This window comes from Myxocyprinus asiaticus, chromosome 28, assembly GCF_019703515.2.
Source record: "Myxocyprinus asiaticus isolate MX2 ecotype Aquarium Trade chromosome 28, UBuf_Myxa_2, whole genome shotgun sequence".
Classification (NCBI taxonomy): domain Eukaryota; kingdom Metazoa; phylum Chordata; class Actinopteri; order Cypriniformes; family Catostomidae; genus Myxocyprinus; species Myxocyprinus asiaticus.
The window spans coordinates 27,711,248-27,731,036 of NC_059371.1; the positions used below are offsets into that span (position 1 = coordinate 27,711,248).

The 19,789-nt window shown below is 37.2% G+C and overlaps 1 protein-coding gene across 4 annotated transcripts in view; it reads right to left on the reverse strand.

Annotated features, from left to right (window-relative positions):
* Positions 1–3,822: 3,822 nt before the first annotated feature.
* LOC127418722 (kinesin-like protein KIF1B) overlaps positions 3,823–19,789 on the reverse strand; it is a 116,346-nt gene continuing 100,379 nt past the window's right edge. For all 4 annotated transcript variants that reach the window (XM_051659454.1, XM_051659452.1, XM_051659453.1 and 1 more), the window contains 15 exons: positions 19,510–19,618; positions 19,252–19,318; positions 18,559–18,643; positions 17,992–18,097; positions 12,363–12,477; positions 12,112–12,245; positions 11,871–11,932; positions 11,542–11,687; positions 11,006–11,251; positions 10,747–10,818; positions 10,523–10,623; positions 9,531–9,683; positions 7,562–7,754; positions 7,327–7,445; positions 3,823–6,926 (listed from right to left, as the gene is read on the reverse strand). In XM_051659454.1, the coding sequence (XP_051515414.1) occupies positions 6,884–6,926; positions 7,327–7,445; positions 7,562–7,754; positions 9,531–9,683; positions 10,523–10,623; positions 10,747–10,818; positions 11,006–11,251; positions 11,542–11,687; positions 11,871–11,932; positions 12,112–12,245; positions 12,363–12,477; positions 17,992–18,097; positions 18,559–18,643; positions 19,252–19,318; positions 19,510–19,618 (1,751 nt within the window). In that variant the 3' untranslated portion in view covers positions 3,823–6,883. The remainder of the gene's footprint in view (positions 6,927–7,326; positions 7,446–7,561; positions 7,755–9,530; positions 9,684–10,522; positions 10,624–10,746; positions 10,819–11,005; positions 11,252–11,541; positions 11,688–11,870; positions 11,933–12,111; positions 12,246–12,362; positions 12,478–17,991; positions 18,098–18,558; positions 18,644–19,251; positions 19,319–19,509; positions 19,619–19,789) is intronic.

Consider the following 19,789-nt stretch of genomic DNA (forward strand, 5'->3'; position numbering starts at 1 on the left):
GCAGCCAGTAGCGGTTTTAACCACTACGCAAACCACGCAATTGCGTGGGACGAACGTCCTTGACTGCTGCATCGCGTCTTGCTGTTTCTTTAGTGTCTCACGCAGGACCGGCACATTTTTAGACACTGTGTCATGTTAAAAATAACTTAGGTCTCAAAAACACACGTCGAGACACCTGCATTCTGTTTCATTCGCTGCACAGTGTCTAGACTGTTTTTAGCGCAGGTGTCACAAAGATTTAACATTTTGAACAAGTTCAGGCTGCAAAGAGGTGACTGTTACAATGTTTAACATTATTACAGATTATTCTGCACCAAGCAAAGTTTCAGCGCTTGATAAATGGCAATGTTTTTTTTCTTCTGCTCTAGTGTGCTGAGGGGCTGCCGTGACTTGTATGTTTACTGTGGCTGGTTACTGTTATGAATGTTGCCTACAATGCTTACATAAAATACAGCCTTTTGCAACATGATAACCAATACACTGCAGTATCAGAATATAAGATCCAGGTGAAAGTAAAGTAAATAAGACAGAAATATATTACTATTGTATACAACAAATCATCAAAGTAATAATAATAATACTGTATCATTCTGTATTAGAATGAAAAACTGGACAACTATTAATAATTTTTAGGTTGCAATAATAATAATAAATAACAACTGAATTCCAAAATGTTAGTGAGTGAAGTAGTAGGTTTTGCACATCCTGTTCATAAAAAAAGGTGTTTTGTAAAAATATACACTACCGTTCAAAAGTTTAGGGTCACTTACTCATTCTTTTTTTTTTTTTTTTTTTCACATTTTAGAATAATAGTAAAGTCATTAAAACTATGGTATAATAAAAATGGAACTATGGGAATTATGTTGTGACTAAAAATCCAAAATAAATCAAAACTGTGTTATATTTTAGCATCTTCAAAGTAGTCACTCTTTGCCTAAAATTTGCAGAAATGTACTCTTGACATTTTCTCAAACAACTTCTTGAGGTATCACCCTGGGATGCTTTTTAAACAGTACTGAAGGAGTTCCCATCTATGTTGGGCACTTATTGGCTGCTTTTCTTAATTATTCAAAGTCATCCATTTCAAAACCTTTTTTTTTTTAAATTACATTTTATTTTATTTTTATAATGAAATAAATTAATATGGTGACACAATTATATTTTTGTCTAGAAAACTATTTTCAAACATTTAAGCATACATCTTCAGATCAAAAAGTTTTTAAGATCATGAGAAACTTTTCAGGCAAGTGACCCCAAACTTTTGAACGGTAGCGTATATGTAGGTAAATATAGCTTTTTTATCACTGTATTGTCGAAAAAACTGGAAAAAATGCATTAATTATCTTGAACTAGAATTTTATTTCATTAAACATTTTGAATGTACTTGGCTACAACGGCTGATAGGATGAATTTAAAATTATGATTTAAAATCAATTTTATGTAATTTTTTTAAGTAACATTTTCGAAACGGGGCCCCGGTTTGGTCGGTTGCTTGGGGCCTCAGAAATCGTAAACCCGCCCCTGCTTGCAGCTGTGAACAAGGAACATAAATGAGCACTTAACCATTCACTCATAAAAAATCTAATAAAATAAAAAATTATATATACTCCTGTTGCACTCTAATCAGCCTATAATAATACTATTCTGATGCTAGTGAAACTTTGTAATGCAGCACTTTTCGTACCACTGTATCCTTAAGATGAATCACTTATGACGTATTATTCCTCTTTTGTAAGTCGCTTTGGATAAAAGCGTCTGCCAAATGAATAAATGTAAATGTATATGTTAATGCCACAAGTTTGCACTGTTTTGTGTTCACTATTTTTAAGCAAGGAGATTATCCACCAGAGATGTATTATCATATGGTATCATACTCGTCTAAACGGCTGTTGTTATTTGTTAAACAGTGTGCAGGTTCACCCCGAGACCGCAGGGCTGAGAGAAACTACAGTGGAGAGAGAGACTGGAATATATGATTGAAGACACACCAGTATGTGAGATACACCAGGAGAAGACTATCTCACACATGCTACTGATCACGTAATTAACAACTAGTTGTTACTCTGCGTGGAATTTTTGAAAATGCGGTTGTCATTACCTGAATTTTTCAGGTGTTAATACAGTTGTAGAATGCGGTTATCACTCACGTAAATGACCAAACTGTGTGTGTACAGAAGAGGATTAAACACTCAAAGGTGAACTTACAACTGTATTTAGGTGCAGCGTATATGTGGCCATAGAGCCTGAGAAACTTTGACCTATCAAATACTATCTAGAACAAAAACGCTCCACATCCCCCTACTGTTCAGTGCATATGTCTGTGTTCTCACCTGGGCTGATGATGCCTTCGCAGGGCACTTCATAGGGAGCAAAATTGATGCTGTAGGATCGTTTCAAACTGAATTTCCAATTAGAATCACTTAAAAAGTGAGTTCTGAATGACCGTGATCACCTTTCAGCCCTCTCAGAGTAGAGGGTAATTGTCTTTGAACGGAATAGGGCATAGAGGTGATCTCTTCCAAATTGAACGTGCCAGCGGGGGAGCTAGATGCGAGGAGAGTGGATGGAGTTTATTCATGTTTAATGTTTTTCTGAGGTTTCTTGGGATGTAAGTGTGAGTAAGAGTTCTTTATTCTTTATGTTTAAGTGTGTTATGATTCAAAACAGACATATTGTGACATTTTACTTGACACTCACTTGTTTTTAATTCATCTGTATTTGACTTGCACAACAGCTCCAACCTTGTTGTAAGCAAAAACAGCAATGCCTTTGTTTGTTGGTTGGCTGGTTATGTAATAACGTGGTCAGTTATTTCATCATTCGGTTCTTAAATCAGTGGAAAAGCAGTCTGGAAAGTGTGTGTGTCTTTATAAACTAAAGCCTATTGCCAGTTTTTAAGAGGCATGACAGTTCGACTTGTCCCGCCTCCAACTTCATGTTTCAGTAGGGAATATGTCAACAGACCAAAGAAAACTTCATTGTCAAGGCACTTAACGGGTCTTCAACCTCATGAGACCCCACATCCACATGCATGGACATTACGTTTTGGCTTCACTATAGGCTATGCTTAATTTAAAAAAAAAAAAAAACTGATTTCAGTTCAGGAGACTCTAGGCTGTCATTAAAGGGTTAAACTTTCAGCACACCAAGTCATGTGACAAAACAACAGGTCAACAACTCAGGAAGTTAATGAATAGTTCCTGGTAAAAATGGAAAAAAGATACTAGCAACTATCTGAATACTTACCAACTAATAAACTAAGTTCTAGTAACAATTTAAAAAAATAAAAATAATTTTAGGAATAAGTTAAGAAATAAATGTTAAAAACGCTTGCCACATTAGAAGAAACGATGCTGTCATTGGTCAAAACTCTGAGACTTTAGGGCACAGTATGTATGCACAGTATAAGGAATTTATAATAGTGTTTTTATGTAATTCACCTTCTAACACAGCATTAAACTACTACTGTATAAAATCAGTTGCTGATTAATTAAATTTAAACAATTTAAGGAAACAGATTTCAGGATATTGGTTAATTAAACATCCAGTGTGTACCAGGACAAATTATGTTTTATTCAGGTGTCTTTTTGAGTAAATTAAATAATTTAACATTGTGAAAATCAACAAAACAGGTTGGTTTACAAAGTTTGTGCAACCATGTTATTTCAATGAGAAAAGCTTTTACTTTTATTTGAGTCTATTTTAGCTAGAAGCTCTCATTTACTCAAGTAAAAATTTGAGAGTAACAATAGTTAGGACAAAGTATCATTCATTTGTACTTTTTACATCCCTGTATTTTAATGATTCACTTGAAGACAAATGTTCCTTTCTTCGTCTAATGCAATGGCTGTAATTTTATTTTTACCTCATTCAGTGAACAGGTCAATGGTGCAAGATTACCATACACAGAATTAAGATATATGCATTACATGTCTAGGCTATACAGCAAATGGATTATAATTATTACAAATACAGGAGACATATTTACATTTTAATCCAAGTTCCATACAACATGTAATATTTACAAAATAATTATGAAAATTAAGCCAATCTGACAAATAATGTACAGTGTTAATGCCTCGGTTTAGATATTTCTGTTGTTTTACTATAACGAATGGGGATGTTCATTTGGAAACATTAGGCCTCGGATGAAATGGGGGGTGATATAGTACTGCCAGGTTTGTTTCAAACGCAGCATGGGTAAATGCATAATGACTCAACACAAAAACAAGGAGGTAACCATCAGTCAGAAAATATGCAATATATCATTTTGAAATACCTCTACAAAATATATTCCCTGATGTTAGAAATTAAATAGAACATGCCTCAACATAACTCCGCACTCAATATCTATAATATTTTTAAGATTAAATGTGAGAAAGTGCCCTTGTAACATGGTCAAATTAAATTCCTATTTCAAGAAATATCTTTTGTCTGATAATTCATGCATTTTGAATTCAAGTACATTCAAAGTCCACTTCAATGAGTAAAACACCAAAACCTAAACCCATTTGGTTTGCATTTGAGAAAACAACAAAAACATTAGTTCAAGCTTTATTTGTTCTGTTAGTTGTATAAACACATTATGTGCAAAGAGCTGCAAACTAATATATACATTGCAAAACAATAAATACAGTTAATTAAATTCATTATGAATATCTACGACTTTACATTAGTAACCAAGCCACTCTCAAAGATGGTAAAAAATGCAGAAAATCTTTGCCCTGGCAAAAATTCACAATATTAAGCTCATATTTGCCATAAATTCACTTTGATAAATGCTAACCTCCAGTAATCGTCAGTGAAGGTTAGTAAATGTTTCTCATGCACTTTATGTGCCGTATCTGAAAATGTTTTCAATTTGGACATTTTCACAGATGCTGTAACAATCCAACAGCTCAGAGGACCTCTACAGGCTTCCTGACCGAAGAGCAGGATATTCTGAACCATTTTCATGTGTCCCCTGTGAAAATGCTCTTTGATCGATCTAAAAGCAGCAAGAATACTGACTTCATAAGAAATTACAGTGATCAGTCTGCAAAGCACAGTGAAACTATACCACTTCCTGCGAGAATCTGGTGGACAGTACTTCTTCATGGTTGTTTGGCCAGAGTCCTATTACATGCCCTACCAAAATCGCTCTCTGTAAATATCAATTCAACTTCCCTAGCAGACTGAAACACTGGTATTTCAGCACTTGTATCTTGACTGCATGTTTTAAACAGAGCAAAGATTTTCCTAACAGCAATAAAAAAGCTGAACACATAGCATCCCTTTTCCCCTCACTGCAGTGACCTGCATATATGGCCTGTCCAATGCTAATTCTTTCCAAAACCATTTTCCACTGACAGTAATGAAACAAAAATCTGTTTTAGAGGTCAAACATGGTCTGTTCAAATAAGTAGAGAAGAATAGGAGGAAAAAGGAGGAAAGGCCCTTCTCTCACAAACTTCCATTGTGTATGTTGCATTTGCTCTTCAGATAATGTAAAACACTGATCATATGTTGTTAAAATAAGTTAAGATAATCAGTACAGTAAAGTGGTACATGATAAATGTTCAATAATATTAAAATTCACTAACAGATGCTTAAATCCTGCTCATTCTCTAGGGAAAAATGCTGGCTGAGGTATAAAACAGAATGGAGAGATTTATCTGGCAAGAGCCAAAAATATAATTCAATCAATAATTTAACCAATTAAATCTCACTCAAATATATGGCCTTCCAATGAGGCATAACCTTTGGCCATCTGATCTTCCTTGCTAAAACTTGCTGTAAACGGCTAACTTTAGTAATACAGTCATGTCACGTCTCTTCATGAGTTGCATAAAGCACAGTAATCCCGCAAGTTATGCACAAAATGGATTTCCATTCAGTTAGGTGGTCTGTGTCTAATTTTTTGTACCATTTTTTCCCCTAATTTACTGAAGGAATCATTTGAGCTGAATACTATGGAAAAAGTGATATGTGAGATATCATTACCATCTTTTATTGTTACATAGTTTGCTAATGGTATATTTTATGTCCTTGATATACGGAATTTTTGCCAAGCAAATACACTGTGGCATGGTACCGTTCTGGGCCTATAGGTAAACTGGCATATGTACATGATCTGTGTCTTAACCATAATGGCTTGGGCTGATTCAACAAATTCATAAAGCCAATACTGCATAACATTCATTTAAGGGTAACATTTGTCTTTCATCAAAATTAAGCATCTTCAGTGCTTTGGTCCATCTAAAATTCAATTTTTCTTTTTTTTTATTTAAACCTTGTTGAGACACCAACATGTTTTTTTTTTATTTTAGCAGTATCTGGAGCAAAATAGCTATTTGTTAATATGTTGTATGTCTTTTATCAGAGAAAGTTGATTTTGTGTTTTTAATAATATTATTATTTATTTTTACTTTACCATGTATTTTTAGAGGATTTTTTTTAGCAAACCAACTTTCTCCAGAGGGTTATGGCTGTTGTTGGCCATATGGGCAAGATGTTCCTGGTGGACAACACTGGTGAGGATGATCTTTACAGACAATAGCAACTCAAGAGAAAGAAGAACCTGCTCTGAAGATTCGTGCACACACAAATAGACTATTACAACATGCTACTTGACAGAGGTTCAGTTGTGACCAAGAACAAAATTAAGACTGAATAAATCCAATCAATAACACAAAGGGTCAGGAGACAAATAGAGAGGGTGAGGAAGGGGAGAGTTGGTGTGCAGGAACTTAAAGTTCTTTTGCTGGAGAAGAGAACAGAGCCACAGGTCTACATACAAGAGAAACCGTCAAGAATCATAAAGATTTAGAAGTGTTAACACACTTGGTACATTGTAAAGGTAGATAGAAATTTGAGCACTATCTCTGCACATATGTGCTCTCATTCAGTTCTTCATCAGACCGGACCGTCTCCTTGCCAACTTGGACCTGTAGGAGAAGAAAAAGTGTTTGATAAACCACTGCAGTATGTTTACAAGTTAAAGGTTTGACAATAGAGCACCCATTTCAGGGGGGAAAAAACACTTGTTCCAGACTACACAATGAACCATAGGTGACTGTAAAAAGCAGGGTTCCCAAACAATTGGCCAATGAAGTTACATGACTTTTCCAGTAATTATTAGTAAGTTAAGTCCAGTAAGGATTTTTAAAAACATTTTATAGAGATTGCACACAAAAACCAATTTCTGTGATTTTCTAAATTTCCATGACTTTTTTAGACTTGGAAATCACAATTAAAAAATTCCAGATTAAATTTCCAGATTCCCATGACCATGGGAACCCTGAAGAGGCCCAAAATCATTGGGGGTGCAAAAGTTAGGATGTGTACCTTATTGTTCCTGCAAGTAGTGGGTTAAAGGCATACAGCCAGTCGTTCATGTCTTTGTCGTTGTTGGCCTGGAGGAGAATTCCTCTGTGCTTGGTGCACACAACAAATGTATTGGGTGTCTGGAAGACAATAAACAGCAACAATCAGCTACATTAGAAACAAAGCGGTGAGATTTATCACATGGCATGTTAACATAACCTTACAGCTGATTTCCACAAAATGAATAAGGTTTTACCTTAAGCATATCCTGCTGGTCTTCACTGTATTCCACCTGAGCAGTGGATAAATTCAGTACACCCCTCTCTACTGCATCCTTATCATTGTTGTAGATGAACACATATGGCCGACGTACCACCACAAAGTGCTTTACCCAGGAGTTAGAGCGGGGCTCCATGAAACTGAGAAATCCCTTCTTTGACACCACAGATCTGTGTGAAGAGACATTACAGGGCAGGTCAGACCAGCATATTTCCATACAAAGGCCATATCCTCCCTCTGCTGCCTCATTCAAGAAAATGTTAACACGAACTGGCCTGGGTAGCTCAGTGGTAAAGACGCTGGCTACCACCCCTGGAGTTCGCTAGTTCGCATCCCAGGGCATGCTGAGTGACTCCAGCCAGGTCTCCTAAGCAACTAAATTGGCCCGGTTGCTAGGGAGGGTAGAGTCACATGGGGTATTCTCCTCGTGATCGCTATAATGTGGTTCGTTCTTAGTGGGGCACGTGGTGAGTTGAGCGTGGTTGCCGCGGTGGATGGCGTGAAGCCTCCACACGCCCTATGTCTCCGTGGCAACGCGCTCAACAAGCCACGTGATAAGATGCGTGGGTTGACTATCTCAGACGCGGAGGCAACTGGGATTCGTCCTCCGCCACCCGGATTGAGGCGAATCACTACGCAACCATGAGGACTTAAAAGCACACTGGGAATTGGAAGCAAGAAAACCTGACCATTTGTACAAAATAAGTTAACACAGTTAATGTCACAAATTGATTAGGAATTAATGAAACAATCTGATTAGTCACCAAGAAATAGTGTGGAATTTTAAATATTTTTTAAAATAAATGTAAAAATAAATAAATTAAATTTGTCCAAATCCTGAAACTTTATTTGTAGGTTTAATTTCTATTTTAAATCAGACTCAGAATTTTGAACCCCACAATCTGTGTTTAATTATACTTTTTTCATCTTTAATTTTTGTTCTGAGAGTCACTGTCACTATGGTATAAGGAGCGTACATGCTGGGTTGAAAATCTAGTGGGGTCTTCTTATTTACATCATGCGTTGGTCTGAAAGCAAAAAGCAACAGATAAAACACAAAAATGTAGGCAGTCATCAGAATTTACTCAAGTGGTTCAACAAAAGTGAAGCCCTGCCTGAATTTATCTGTGCTGACGGCATGTGATGCCCAAATGGCTTGCACGCACTGTGCTCGACTGCTGACTACAGTCTCGTCACACTTAAATAGTGTTTAGCTTCCCATTCAGCTCATGAAAACATGCTGCGTGATCACGAGGAAGGATTAAATCGAAGTATAGGTCTCTGTGGAACAATAATGTCCTTTACCCAATCTGTAGGCGCTTTCAAACCGGGATGGATGTTTTTCAACTATCTAATGAAAGTAGGGAATCTCAATGTAGTAATCAGTGGGTGTCGCAAATCAGATTGGGCATTTCTGAACTATCCAATGAAATTAGGGAATCTCAATGTAATAGGCAAATTGTGTAAAGTGGATGAAAAATGCCCATCCCGGTTTGAAAACAGCCAATGATTGGAAAACGCCCATTTTTGTTCTGCAGAGACACAAGTCTCATTAAATCCAGAGGTAGATTGGCATGCAGATGCGAGGGTCTTTATATAAATAAAATAGCCTACTCCTCTCTAGCTGTTGCTCGTGTCCCAGTGATTACCCCTCGGCGTGCAAGTATAGGTTGCTGACTGCTGCCACAGAGTATAGTAAAAGGTGAACTTCTGTACCTTTGTCATGCCTTGCTCTTTGCGAGAATAAAACCAGCAACCTTCTGACACATTAGGTGATACATTAGGCCTCATTCATTAAAAACATGTTGAATTTGTGTGTAAATTATTTGTAAAACAAGTCTTATGTAAATTGTCATTCAATTCAATGCAACACTTTATGAAAAGGATTTATAAATGTTTCATGAATGAGGCCCATTCCACTTATTTGTTTTTATCAAATCTCTTACCCAGGTCTCATCTCCTCAATATCAGGCAGAAGGTTGAGGAACTCGTGTTTGCCAGCACGTGCCAGGTAGGATGTCTCCAGGAAGGGCACCATGGGGAAATTCTCATAATCAGAGCACGAGGGGCTGGTGGCACGAGAGTTGGCTTCAGGGGTCCTGGAAAATTCACATGTTTTTAGGAAGTTTAACCTTTAGAAATCTGTACACTGAACTTACTAGTGGTCAACAGATATATTGGTTTTACTGATTAATCAGTGCCAATACGTTTTTTTTGTTATTCCTCTGTGGCCAAATCCCTTCATCTGGTGAATATATAGGCTACAAAAAGCGTAATTTTGTGAAAATTTACATATAGAGCATTGCAACTGAGCCAAGACTCTGTCAGCATCACTGTTTATGGACTAATTCACGATTATTGATGTGTAATGTTATAAAAAATAGACATGAAAATTGAAAAGCAATCGCTGATGACAACTGATGAATGATGATCCACTGTTGATGAATTACTGCCCATTCAGTATTTATTAGCCCATATGACAATGTTTACTTTAACAGTGTTTATATTTTAATACATTGTAGGTGAGTATAAGAGTGCATGTTTTGTTTCCCTTGTGTTTGTGTGGGCTGGAAGCACAGATATTTCAAAATAAGAGTCCCTGGTGTATTTTGTGCTTGTTTATAATTAAAAGTCCAAGTTAAATCTTCATTTTTTTTCTGGTTAATATTGAGATTCTGGTTGCACAACAAACACCCATCTGGGATTTTATTCATGTTGGACTCTTGCAGCCTCTATGTTTGTGCCCATCACAGTAAGGAAGGACTAAGACATTTTTTTTAACATTCAATGAATCGATTTTAAGAACTGTTGGCCGATTAATCGGTTATCGGTTTTTTCCACCTTTGTCTACCTTATCGGTAGACAAAATCCACAATCGGTCGACCTATATAACTTACCGTTTAAAAAGGGTAGAAACTTGTAATAAACAGAACTGTACCGAGAGTCAGACAGAGAGGGGCAGGTGGAGGAGGGGGTGAGAGTGGCACTGCTGAAACTGGTGACTGATGGATCACGGCCCATAGGAGATATATCCGACAACTGAGAGACAAAAAGAAGAAAAAAAAAACTGTTTTTTGATGCTCATTTGAGGTGCATGTGTCCCAAAACACAAGAAGTTGGTGTAAAACTTGCTGTTTGATATTGTTGAAGGCCAGGTGTTACCTTGCAGTCACTGATGCTGTTGCACATCTGGTTATATTCACTGTTGAAAGTGTGCGTCAGGAGACGGAGGCACTGCAAAGAATTTACAGATACTGAATGGTACGTACATGTCCCTTCTAATAAACCTGATTGGTTTATTACCTACAGATCTATATTTTGCATCGCACTGAAAACTCTAGCTACACTTACAAATGACTGGAAAGGACTTAACCAACATTCATTTGTTGACAACTATTATTAACAACTCCAGGATCCCTACCTTGGTGGCCAGCTCCTTCTCGCGGTCTACCAAGCTCTCAATGTCTGTGGAGTCATACCCGCTGCTCTCACTGGGTGTGATGGCGCTCTCAAAGGTGGTGGAGGAGATCTGGGAGGAGATGCTGGTGGAGGTGCTGACAGTACCGCTGCTGTTTAGGCTGGGCAACAAATAATCACTCAGGGATTTTGGAGGAGCTGTCTCACCAAGCTTCTCACGAAGCAACAACAGGTGACGGGTCTTCTCCACCTAAAAAGCACAGAGATGGATATCAGGGTCTGGAAATCATGGCTGCCATGCCTGAATGTCTTTGGGACTGTTTAGACAAATACGCTCGTGCAAAAAAGCTAGATGCAGCGCAACGAAAAGACAGAAAGTTTCTTAAACATCATGCCAGATGTGGCGCAATGGTCAAAGACATCTGTCTAGAGCATGTTTACATTGAAATACAATTGAAAAACAGCATTCAGTGATAATGGCCACTTATATCTCTAGTTCTCTGTGAGACAGCCCAATGTGTGACAGTAGTCAACCTTCACCTCATGCAACTGCTCAAGTTTTTCAAGCTCCCATTGGTGCTCCAGGATCAGACTGTCTCCTCTGGGTCTCCAGCCCGCCAGGTTCTCCTCTCCACGCACATAGGCCACTGATGTATCCAGAACCTTCCGTCTCCGCCGCTGCATACCTGCAAATGTAACGTACAAAAATAACGAGACTATGTAAAATCCTAAAACATGTCTATGACGTGTTTAAACTGTATTATGATTACCATGCAAGGTCTATGGCATTGGAATCCAAAGTAATTGCATTCTCTAGGAGCATGTTTCGCTGTTTTTTTTGTTTGTTTTTTTTTGCAGAAAAAGCTTACCTGGGCTTCCTGTGTCTGATATCTTGCACAGGCTTAGCTCATAGATGCCAGTTACTTTATTACTGTAATAGAGAACACCAGAAACCAGTTTTGGCGCATTTGAAACGTGTAAATTAAATTCAGTACACAATAGAGGATTCTCTTTTGTAGAAACTTCAAGGAAATTACACGGATCCAACACTCACGCAACATTTTTTTATTTTACAGTAATAAATGTGACAAAATTAAGCTCATTTATTACCAGTCAGGGGTCTTTGAGTAACCACTTCCAAACAGGTTTCTCAGTGAGCGTGGAGGAGAGATCTTTGCATCTCTGGAGTAGAAGACCATGCAGATGTCCTTGGTTATAATTGCAGGTTGGATGCAGTGGTCAAGCTGCGAGGAAGAGGTTACAGTGCACAAATGCATGTGAATAATACATACTTCTAAAGAATAAGTCATAATGCTTAATGGGTTAATAAAAACATGCAAATAAACAGCGTGAAGGCCGACCTCCAAATATGCAGACAGGGTCATGTAAATCTTCTCTCCGTAGGGAGTGATACGGTTCAGCAGGAGAGAGTTGTGGAGGGAACTGTCCCAGACCGCCTCGAACCGGTAGAACGTCCTGAACAAGGTAAAAACATTCCTTTTTAAGCTTTATCAACAACATGAAGCCATCAGCTTTGCTATGGAAGGATACACTGATTATCTACAAGTGGTGCTTAAGTGATTCATTGTGCCACATACTATTTATTTTTATTGTGTGTTTGTGTATGAGTGAGGGGATCTGCTTAAAGACAATATGAAATAGTATTCAAAACTATTTTCTCATATGTCATGAGACCTTAAGATTATAGAGTAAGCAGGACCATCAATAAGAAAAAAATCAATCGCAAATTGATTGTATCCTGAAAAGTGGTCTCTATGGCAGGTGATAGGAGTGGACAGGTTGAAAAATAAGAGGGCTTGATGGTGTCAGTGAAATGGGAAAAGTCAAGAGGCAGAGCAAATTATTACTTTTTGATATAAGATTTCAATGGCAAACATTTTTCATTCTTTTTGGAATACAGTGTAATTCAGGGGTCAGCAACCATTTTGAACATGGAGTGCCATTTTTTATTTTCCCGGTCAATGGTTGAGGCGGCTCAGCAACGCAACGCAAACAACAGTGAGAGAGGATATTTTATTTATATTACGTTTTTCGCACCTGCATTCCAATCTACATCTTGATGTAATACTCCCTCATGATCACGCAGCATATTTTCATCAGCTGAATGGGAGACTTAACACTGTTAAAATGTGACAAGACTCGTGCTGCGCATCACAAGCCGATCAACTATTTAGCCCTTTTCAGTGAATCGCACCTGCAAAATTTTATTTCCAGGTTTAATTTATATTTTGAATAGACTTGAAAAGATTTTGAAACCCACAATGTGGGTTTATGCTTTCTTTTTTAATCGTTTAATGTAATTTTTAGTATGGTTTAAGGACCTGTATGCTGGGTTGGAAATCTCAAGGATTAATAGTGGTGTTTTCCTTATTACATCTCATGTTGTTTTGAAAGCAAAAAGAAACAAGGAATGTAGGCTGTCACCAGTGCAGACTGACCGAAGCAAAGCGGGCGCGTTTACTCATGTGATTAACCGAACATGAAGCACTGCTGGCTCGTGATGCACGAGTGGCTTGCACGCGCTGCACGAGTCTGTTGGGTATACTGCAGTCTTGTCACATTTTAACTTTTTGTTTAGCCTCCCATTCAGCTCATGAACATGCTGCGTGATCATGAGGAAGGATTACATGAAGATGTAGACTGGAATGCATGTGTGGAATTTCATATGAATAAAACAGTCTACTCCTCTCGCCGTTGCTGGTGTGCCAGTGATTATCCCTCCAGTGCCAATGCTGGCACGCGTGCCATAGGTTGCTGACCCCTGGTGTAATTGTTCACGAAAGACCAGCAATGTGTTTTTAGAAAGTAAAACGGGTCAATTTTGATTTCATGCTGTCTTCAAACTGTACACAATTAGACCGCAAATATTAGTATACTCTGGTCTACCATAATTTGAGGCCAAATCAATACATTTGCAATGCTGCCTGCAAATAATTTTTAAGAGGACTTTCAATATCTACCAAATGAGGACACAAGGGCTGTTTTTCACAAGCCCTGAACGCTAGGATGATAAAAGACATCTGCCAACCGAAATGGACTGTCAATGTGTCTCAGGTGTAAACTTTAACCAAACAGATGGTGCTAATGGCAAGACAATCTCCTCTAACATTGTGAATAATATGAGGTGTAATGGCAGCTGTATCACGTAGTGCTAGAGGATCTCTGTGTTTAAATAGTTTGTTAACATGTTCATGTCACATTGAGATCAACACAGCAGCATGAGTGCCAACAGGTGTTACATTATTAGTGATATGGTGTGAGCTTGAAGCAGACTGGGAGGAAGCTGTGTCTGTGTGTCTGTGTGTGTGTGTGTGTGTGTGTGACTGGGGGCAGCTGCGCTGTGCTGGCTTCAAGCAAAAATGCACAATATCTGAATAGAGAGAGAGAGAGATTGGTGCAGGTGATTCATCATCAAATGTCTCTCTCTCAGACAGATGCACACTGGCTTGTCTGCATCTTTATCTAAACTGGTCATGTAGCGTTTCAGCTTTCAACTGCTAACATGACAAATATTATTTATACAGTGAATGTCCATGATAAAAATGTACATTTATCCTAACTGATTAATAAAATGTCTATTTTTAAGAAACTTAGTTGCAAAAGCTCCTCTATTAATGGTTTAAGGGGAGATACTACAGGTGTGTGTGTGTGTGTGTGTGTGTGTGTGTGTGATATATATATATATATATATATATATATATATATATATATATATATACACATACAGGTACTGAGGTTTGTTGGATTTTATTTGGATCTTAAATACATAACAATAGGCAATTGAATTTTTTTTAACATTATAATTTTTTATTTTATATCACCTATTACTTCAGCACTGGAAAGCATCTTTTCTTAGTCAATTTTCTTAAAATGACATTTTGCTTGTATAAAAAAAATTTACTCATGTATCATGAGACATGTAATCTAGAGGTTTTTGATATTTCTTTTTAATTTTTATTATTATTATTTTTTTATTATTATTCTATGGGCCATTTTATCCTTAAAGAAAGCATGTTTATTTACATGCACAAAATGTTATCTTTTGACAAAAGGGTATGGCAATTACCAATCACTTTTGATCACATTAAAACAAAAATAAATGTTCTATATCATTTAATATGCAAATTTGTTCATATTTAATAGGTGGATGCTTAATTTCCATGGTTTAATAGTTAAGATACAAAATATATTGATTACTTATTACTTAGACATTATTAATATAGCCAAGTTTAATTTATTTATATATATATATATACACACACACACACACACACACACACAAGAACAACAAGAATAACTAAAATTATAATAAAATATAGCCTATTCACCTGTAATACCTCCTTTAATTAATACTATAATGTACAATGAATTAAGAGAGGGAAAGGTAAAACAATGACACAGGTACACAGGCATACTGCTGTAACACATTCTACGAATTACTCAAAGTCTCATAAAGCAGTTTTGTTATGAAAACGCTTTATGAGCAGGTGGTTGTGATACCTAGCAATATCGCTATCAATACAAAGGCTGAGCAAAACCAAGAGTCCGCCCGCAGCAGGAAAAGGACAAGAACAGAAAAAGAAAGAGACAAAACAAGCAGAAACCATCAGGCAACAGAAATATTTACAAATCAAAAGACAAACGACACCATTCAGATTAAACAGGCAAACAAGCAAACAAGAATAAAGCAAATTAGCATTAATAAGATCACAACATGCATGTTTTCAAAATAAATATTAATGTACAGGGCACTTTGCATGTTGTATAAACTTTTGTTTCTCTGTTTGTTCACTAGATGTCTCTCGTTCCAAGCAGGGTTTTCTGCTCTAATGGATTTTTTCCCCTCATACAACGTGACTCATGTTCACCACACTCTCCTGAATTCTAAGCAGTTAGGTAGTTGCATTAGGTTGGTTGAACCTATGCAGACATTCAAATCAAAGCATGGTTTAGAAACACAATTCTTGGTATCGATTGCAGACGTGATAAACCGTGATAAAACAGATTTACTAAATTAACTGAAGGTGTCATGGTTCCACACCTTTTGATCAATTAATTTCCATAATTTTTTCCATTTCTTTGTATTTACTGGATAAGAATTTTGTATATGTCAAATAAGTCATTATAGAAATTGTCCCCACAAAGAGCAATGTCTTGCCAAGGAAATACAGCTGAAGTCAGAAGTTTACATACACTTAGGTTGAAGTCATTAAAACTCATTTTTTAAACACTCCACAGATTTCATATTAGCAAACTATAATTTTGGCAAGTTGTTTAGGGGATCTACTTTAGGCATGATAAGTAATTTTTCAAAACAATTGTTTACAGACAGATTGTTTCACTTTTAATTGATTATATCACAATTCCAGTGGGTCAGAAGTTTACATACACTAAGTTAACTGTGCCTTTAAGCAGCTTAGAAAATTCCAGAAAATGATGTCATGCCTTTAGACAATTAGCTTCTGATAGGAGGTGTACCTGTGGATGTATTTTAAGACCTACCTTCAAACTCAGTGCCTCTTAGCTTGACATCATGGGAAAATCAAAAGAAATCAGTCAAGAACTCAGAAAAAACATTGTGGACCTCCACAAGTCTGGTTCATCCTTGGGAGCAATTTACAAACGCCTGAAGGTACCACGTTCAACTGTTCAAACAATAGTACGCAAGTATAAACACCATGGGACCACGGAGCCATCATACCACTCAGGAAGTAGATGCATTCTGTCTCCTAGAGATGAATGTAGTTTGGTGCGAAAAGTGCAAATCAATCCCAGAACAACAGCAAAGGACCTTGTGAAGATGCTGAAGGAAACAAGTAGACAAGTATCTATATCCACAGTAAAACGAGTCCTATATCGATATAACCTGAAATGCTGCTCAGCAAGGAAGAAGCCACTGCTCCAAGACCGCCATAAAAAAGCCAGACTACAGTTTGCAAGTGCACATGGGGACAAAGATCTTACTTTTTGGAGAAATGTCCTCTGGTCTAATGAAACAATTTGAACTGATCGGCCAGAAGGACCATTGTTATGTTTGGAGGAAAAAGGGTGAGGCTTGCAAGCCGATGAACACCATCCTAATTGTGAAGGGGGGGTGGGAGGTTGTGCAACATCATGTTGTGGGGTGATTTGCTGCAGGAGGGACTGGGGCACTTCACAAAATAGATGGCATCATGAGGAAGGAAGATTATGTAGATATATTGAAGCAACATCTCAAGGCTTCAGCCAGGAAGTTAAAGCTCGGTCAAAAATGGCTCTTCCAAATGGACAATGACCCCAAGCATACCTCCAAAGTTGTGGCAAAATGGCTTAAGGACAACAAAGTCAAGGTATCGGAGTGGCCATCACAAAGCCCTGACCTCAATCCAATAGAAAATTTGTGGGCAGAACTGAAAAAGCGTGTGCGAGCAAGGAGGCCTACAAACCTGACTCAGTTACACCAGTTCTGTCAGGAGGAATGTGCAAAAATTCCAGCAACTTATTGTGAGAAGCTTGTGGAAGGCTACCCAAAACAATTGACCCAAGTTAAACAATTTAAAGGCAATGCTACCAAATACTAACAAAGTGTATGTAAACTTCTGACCCACTGGGAATGTGATGAAAGAAATAAAAGCTGAAATAAATCATTCTCTCTACTATTACTCTGACATTTCACATTCTTAAAATAAAATAGTGATCCTAACTGACCTAAGACAGGTAATGTTTTCTATGATTAAATGTCAGGAATTGTGAAAAACTGAGTTTAAATGTATTTGGCTAAGGTGTATGTCAACTTCTGACTTCGACTGTATTTCAGAGCTGAGCATAATTAGAAAAATTATATTCAGTATAGAAATGTACGACAGTTTTACAATTCCCTTGAATGTCCTGGTTTTCCATGACTGTGTGAACCCTAAGGTGTATTTTTGCATGTATGGGATAGGACTCTCTGGTTTTCAAATAGTAATGTGGAGAGTTAACGCAACATACCTGCAGGAGTTGTGGGAGGATTTCAAGTTTTTAGCTGAAATGATGTTGAGAGAGAGGACTGTGTCTGCAGCTGAATCATCCACTTCTGGCTTATTCCTGATTCGACCTACAAGAGACAATAATCAATGTTAGACCACTGAAATTTCCACTCCTCAATTCTGTTTGGTTAATACAGCATACCAGCCAAACTAAAATATAAGAAATAGTAACAGCTATGGCATGAAACACCTGTTCACCTAGCTACTGTGTAGGTCACTGCGCAGCACCCATAGAAAGTTTACATGTCTGGAACAATATCTTTTGCTAGAAGTTACAATATGACTCTAGCACAAGAATGACACTTAATGAATTTGATTAATAAAACAATGTTTGAATGAAAATTGGTGTCCTTAATATTGCATTTTTTATGTAGTAACCATTTTATAAAAACAAAAACTTGAGGCATACAACTGTATAATTGTGATATATAAAGCATTTACAATTAAGCAAAAATATGACTTTCTGCTTATTTATTTGAATACAAAGTTCTATGTAAGTTTACACGCTGAAATGTGTGAAATAACTCACCGACCACCAGCTCTCTGACATCCTTCCAATGGAGTTCACTCCCTTTCTCATGGATAAGAGTGACTGTGATTCTACGCTGGATGCCCTGAAAACAGAAGCAAACCAGGTTACCACAAAGAACAGAAGTGATAATTTTAATTATTTATACGTCCTTGGCTAAGGACCGTAAACACAATCCTAAGGTTAAACTACACATTTACTGACTGCAACTGCACAGAGAATTTAATTTTAGTAGAGAAGAGAGACATGGTGCTTATAGTCTAGGGAACGCATTGCAGTAAATTGATTTATGAAAATTCAATGCATTGGATACAGAATTGTATGTTTTTATTGTAATTGTAATTTTATGTTTTTAATGAAATTCTTCCGTAAGTACTTAAAATTTTCCTGGCGTATTGTTTTTGTCAATATTTTATGGCCTCATATTAATTGAGAGTATTTATTTATTTGTTTATTTTATGACTTTATTTGTAAAGGGAGAGTACAAAAAAATCATTTTAGCTGAAAGAATACACAAGAGTTTGTAGCACAAGCAAATTTGCATCTCGGGTACCTAGAAAGCCTTGACAAAAAAGAACACAAGTATAAAAAGCTAAACATAATTAAACTTACACCCCACATTTATACCCCTAATATAGAATCTACATAATATACACTCCTAATAGAGAACAATAATCTGTATTAGTGAAATACCTGGTGCAAGAGGTAGGTTCCATGACAGGGAAGACCAGATGTGTGATCCACTACTGCAGGGATATACCTACAATAAACAACATACATCAGCAAACAACTTTTATAGCGATGCACACATGAATTTATAACCATATCTTAGCATTATTTTCTTTTAGTATGAAACATACAAATTATGTTGTTTAATGACCCAAACGTACTGCACAACACCTTTCATCAAAGACATTTGGCTCATACATCAACGAAATATGGTTCACTTACTCTCCGGTGGGCTCCAGTTCACTGATCTCGAACCAGGCCAGCAGGTCATACTTGCTTACACACTGACCCAGGTTGGATTTAGTGATGGTGTTCAGTTTGGTGGCTGGCACTGCATGGAAAGTGGAATATTAATAGGGCAGGAAGACACCAGGATATGGTGCACCATCTGGCTGATGCACTTCACATGTTTTAAAACAGACCTCTTTCTGTACTGAAACGGCCAGGTTCAATTAAAGGAACCGTTCACTCAAAAATGAACATTCTGTCATTATTTATTCAC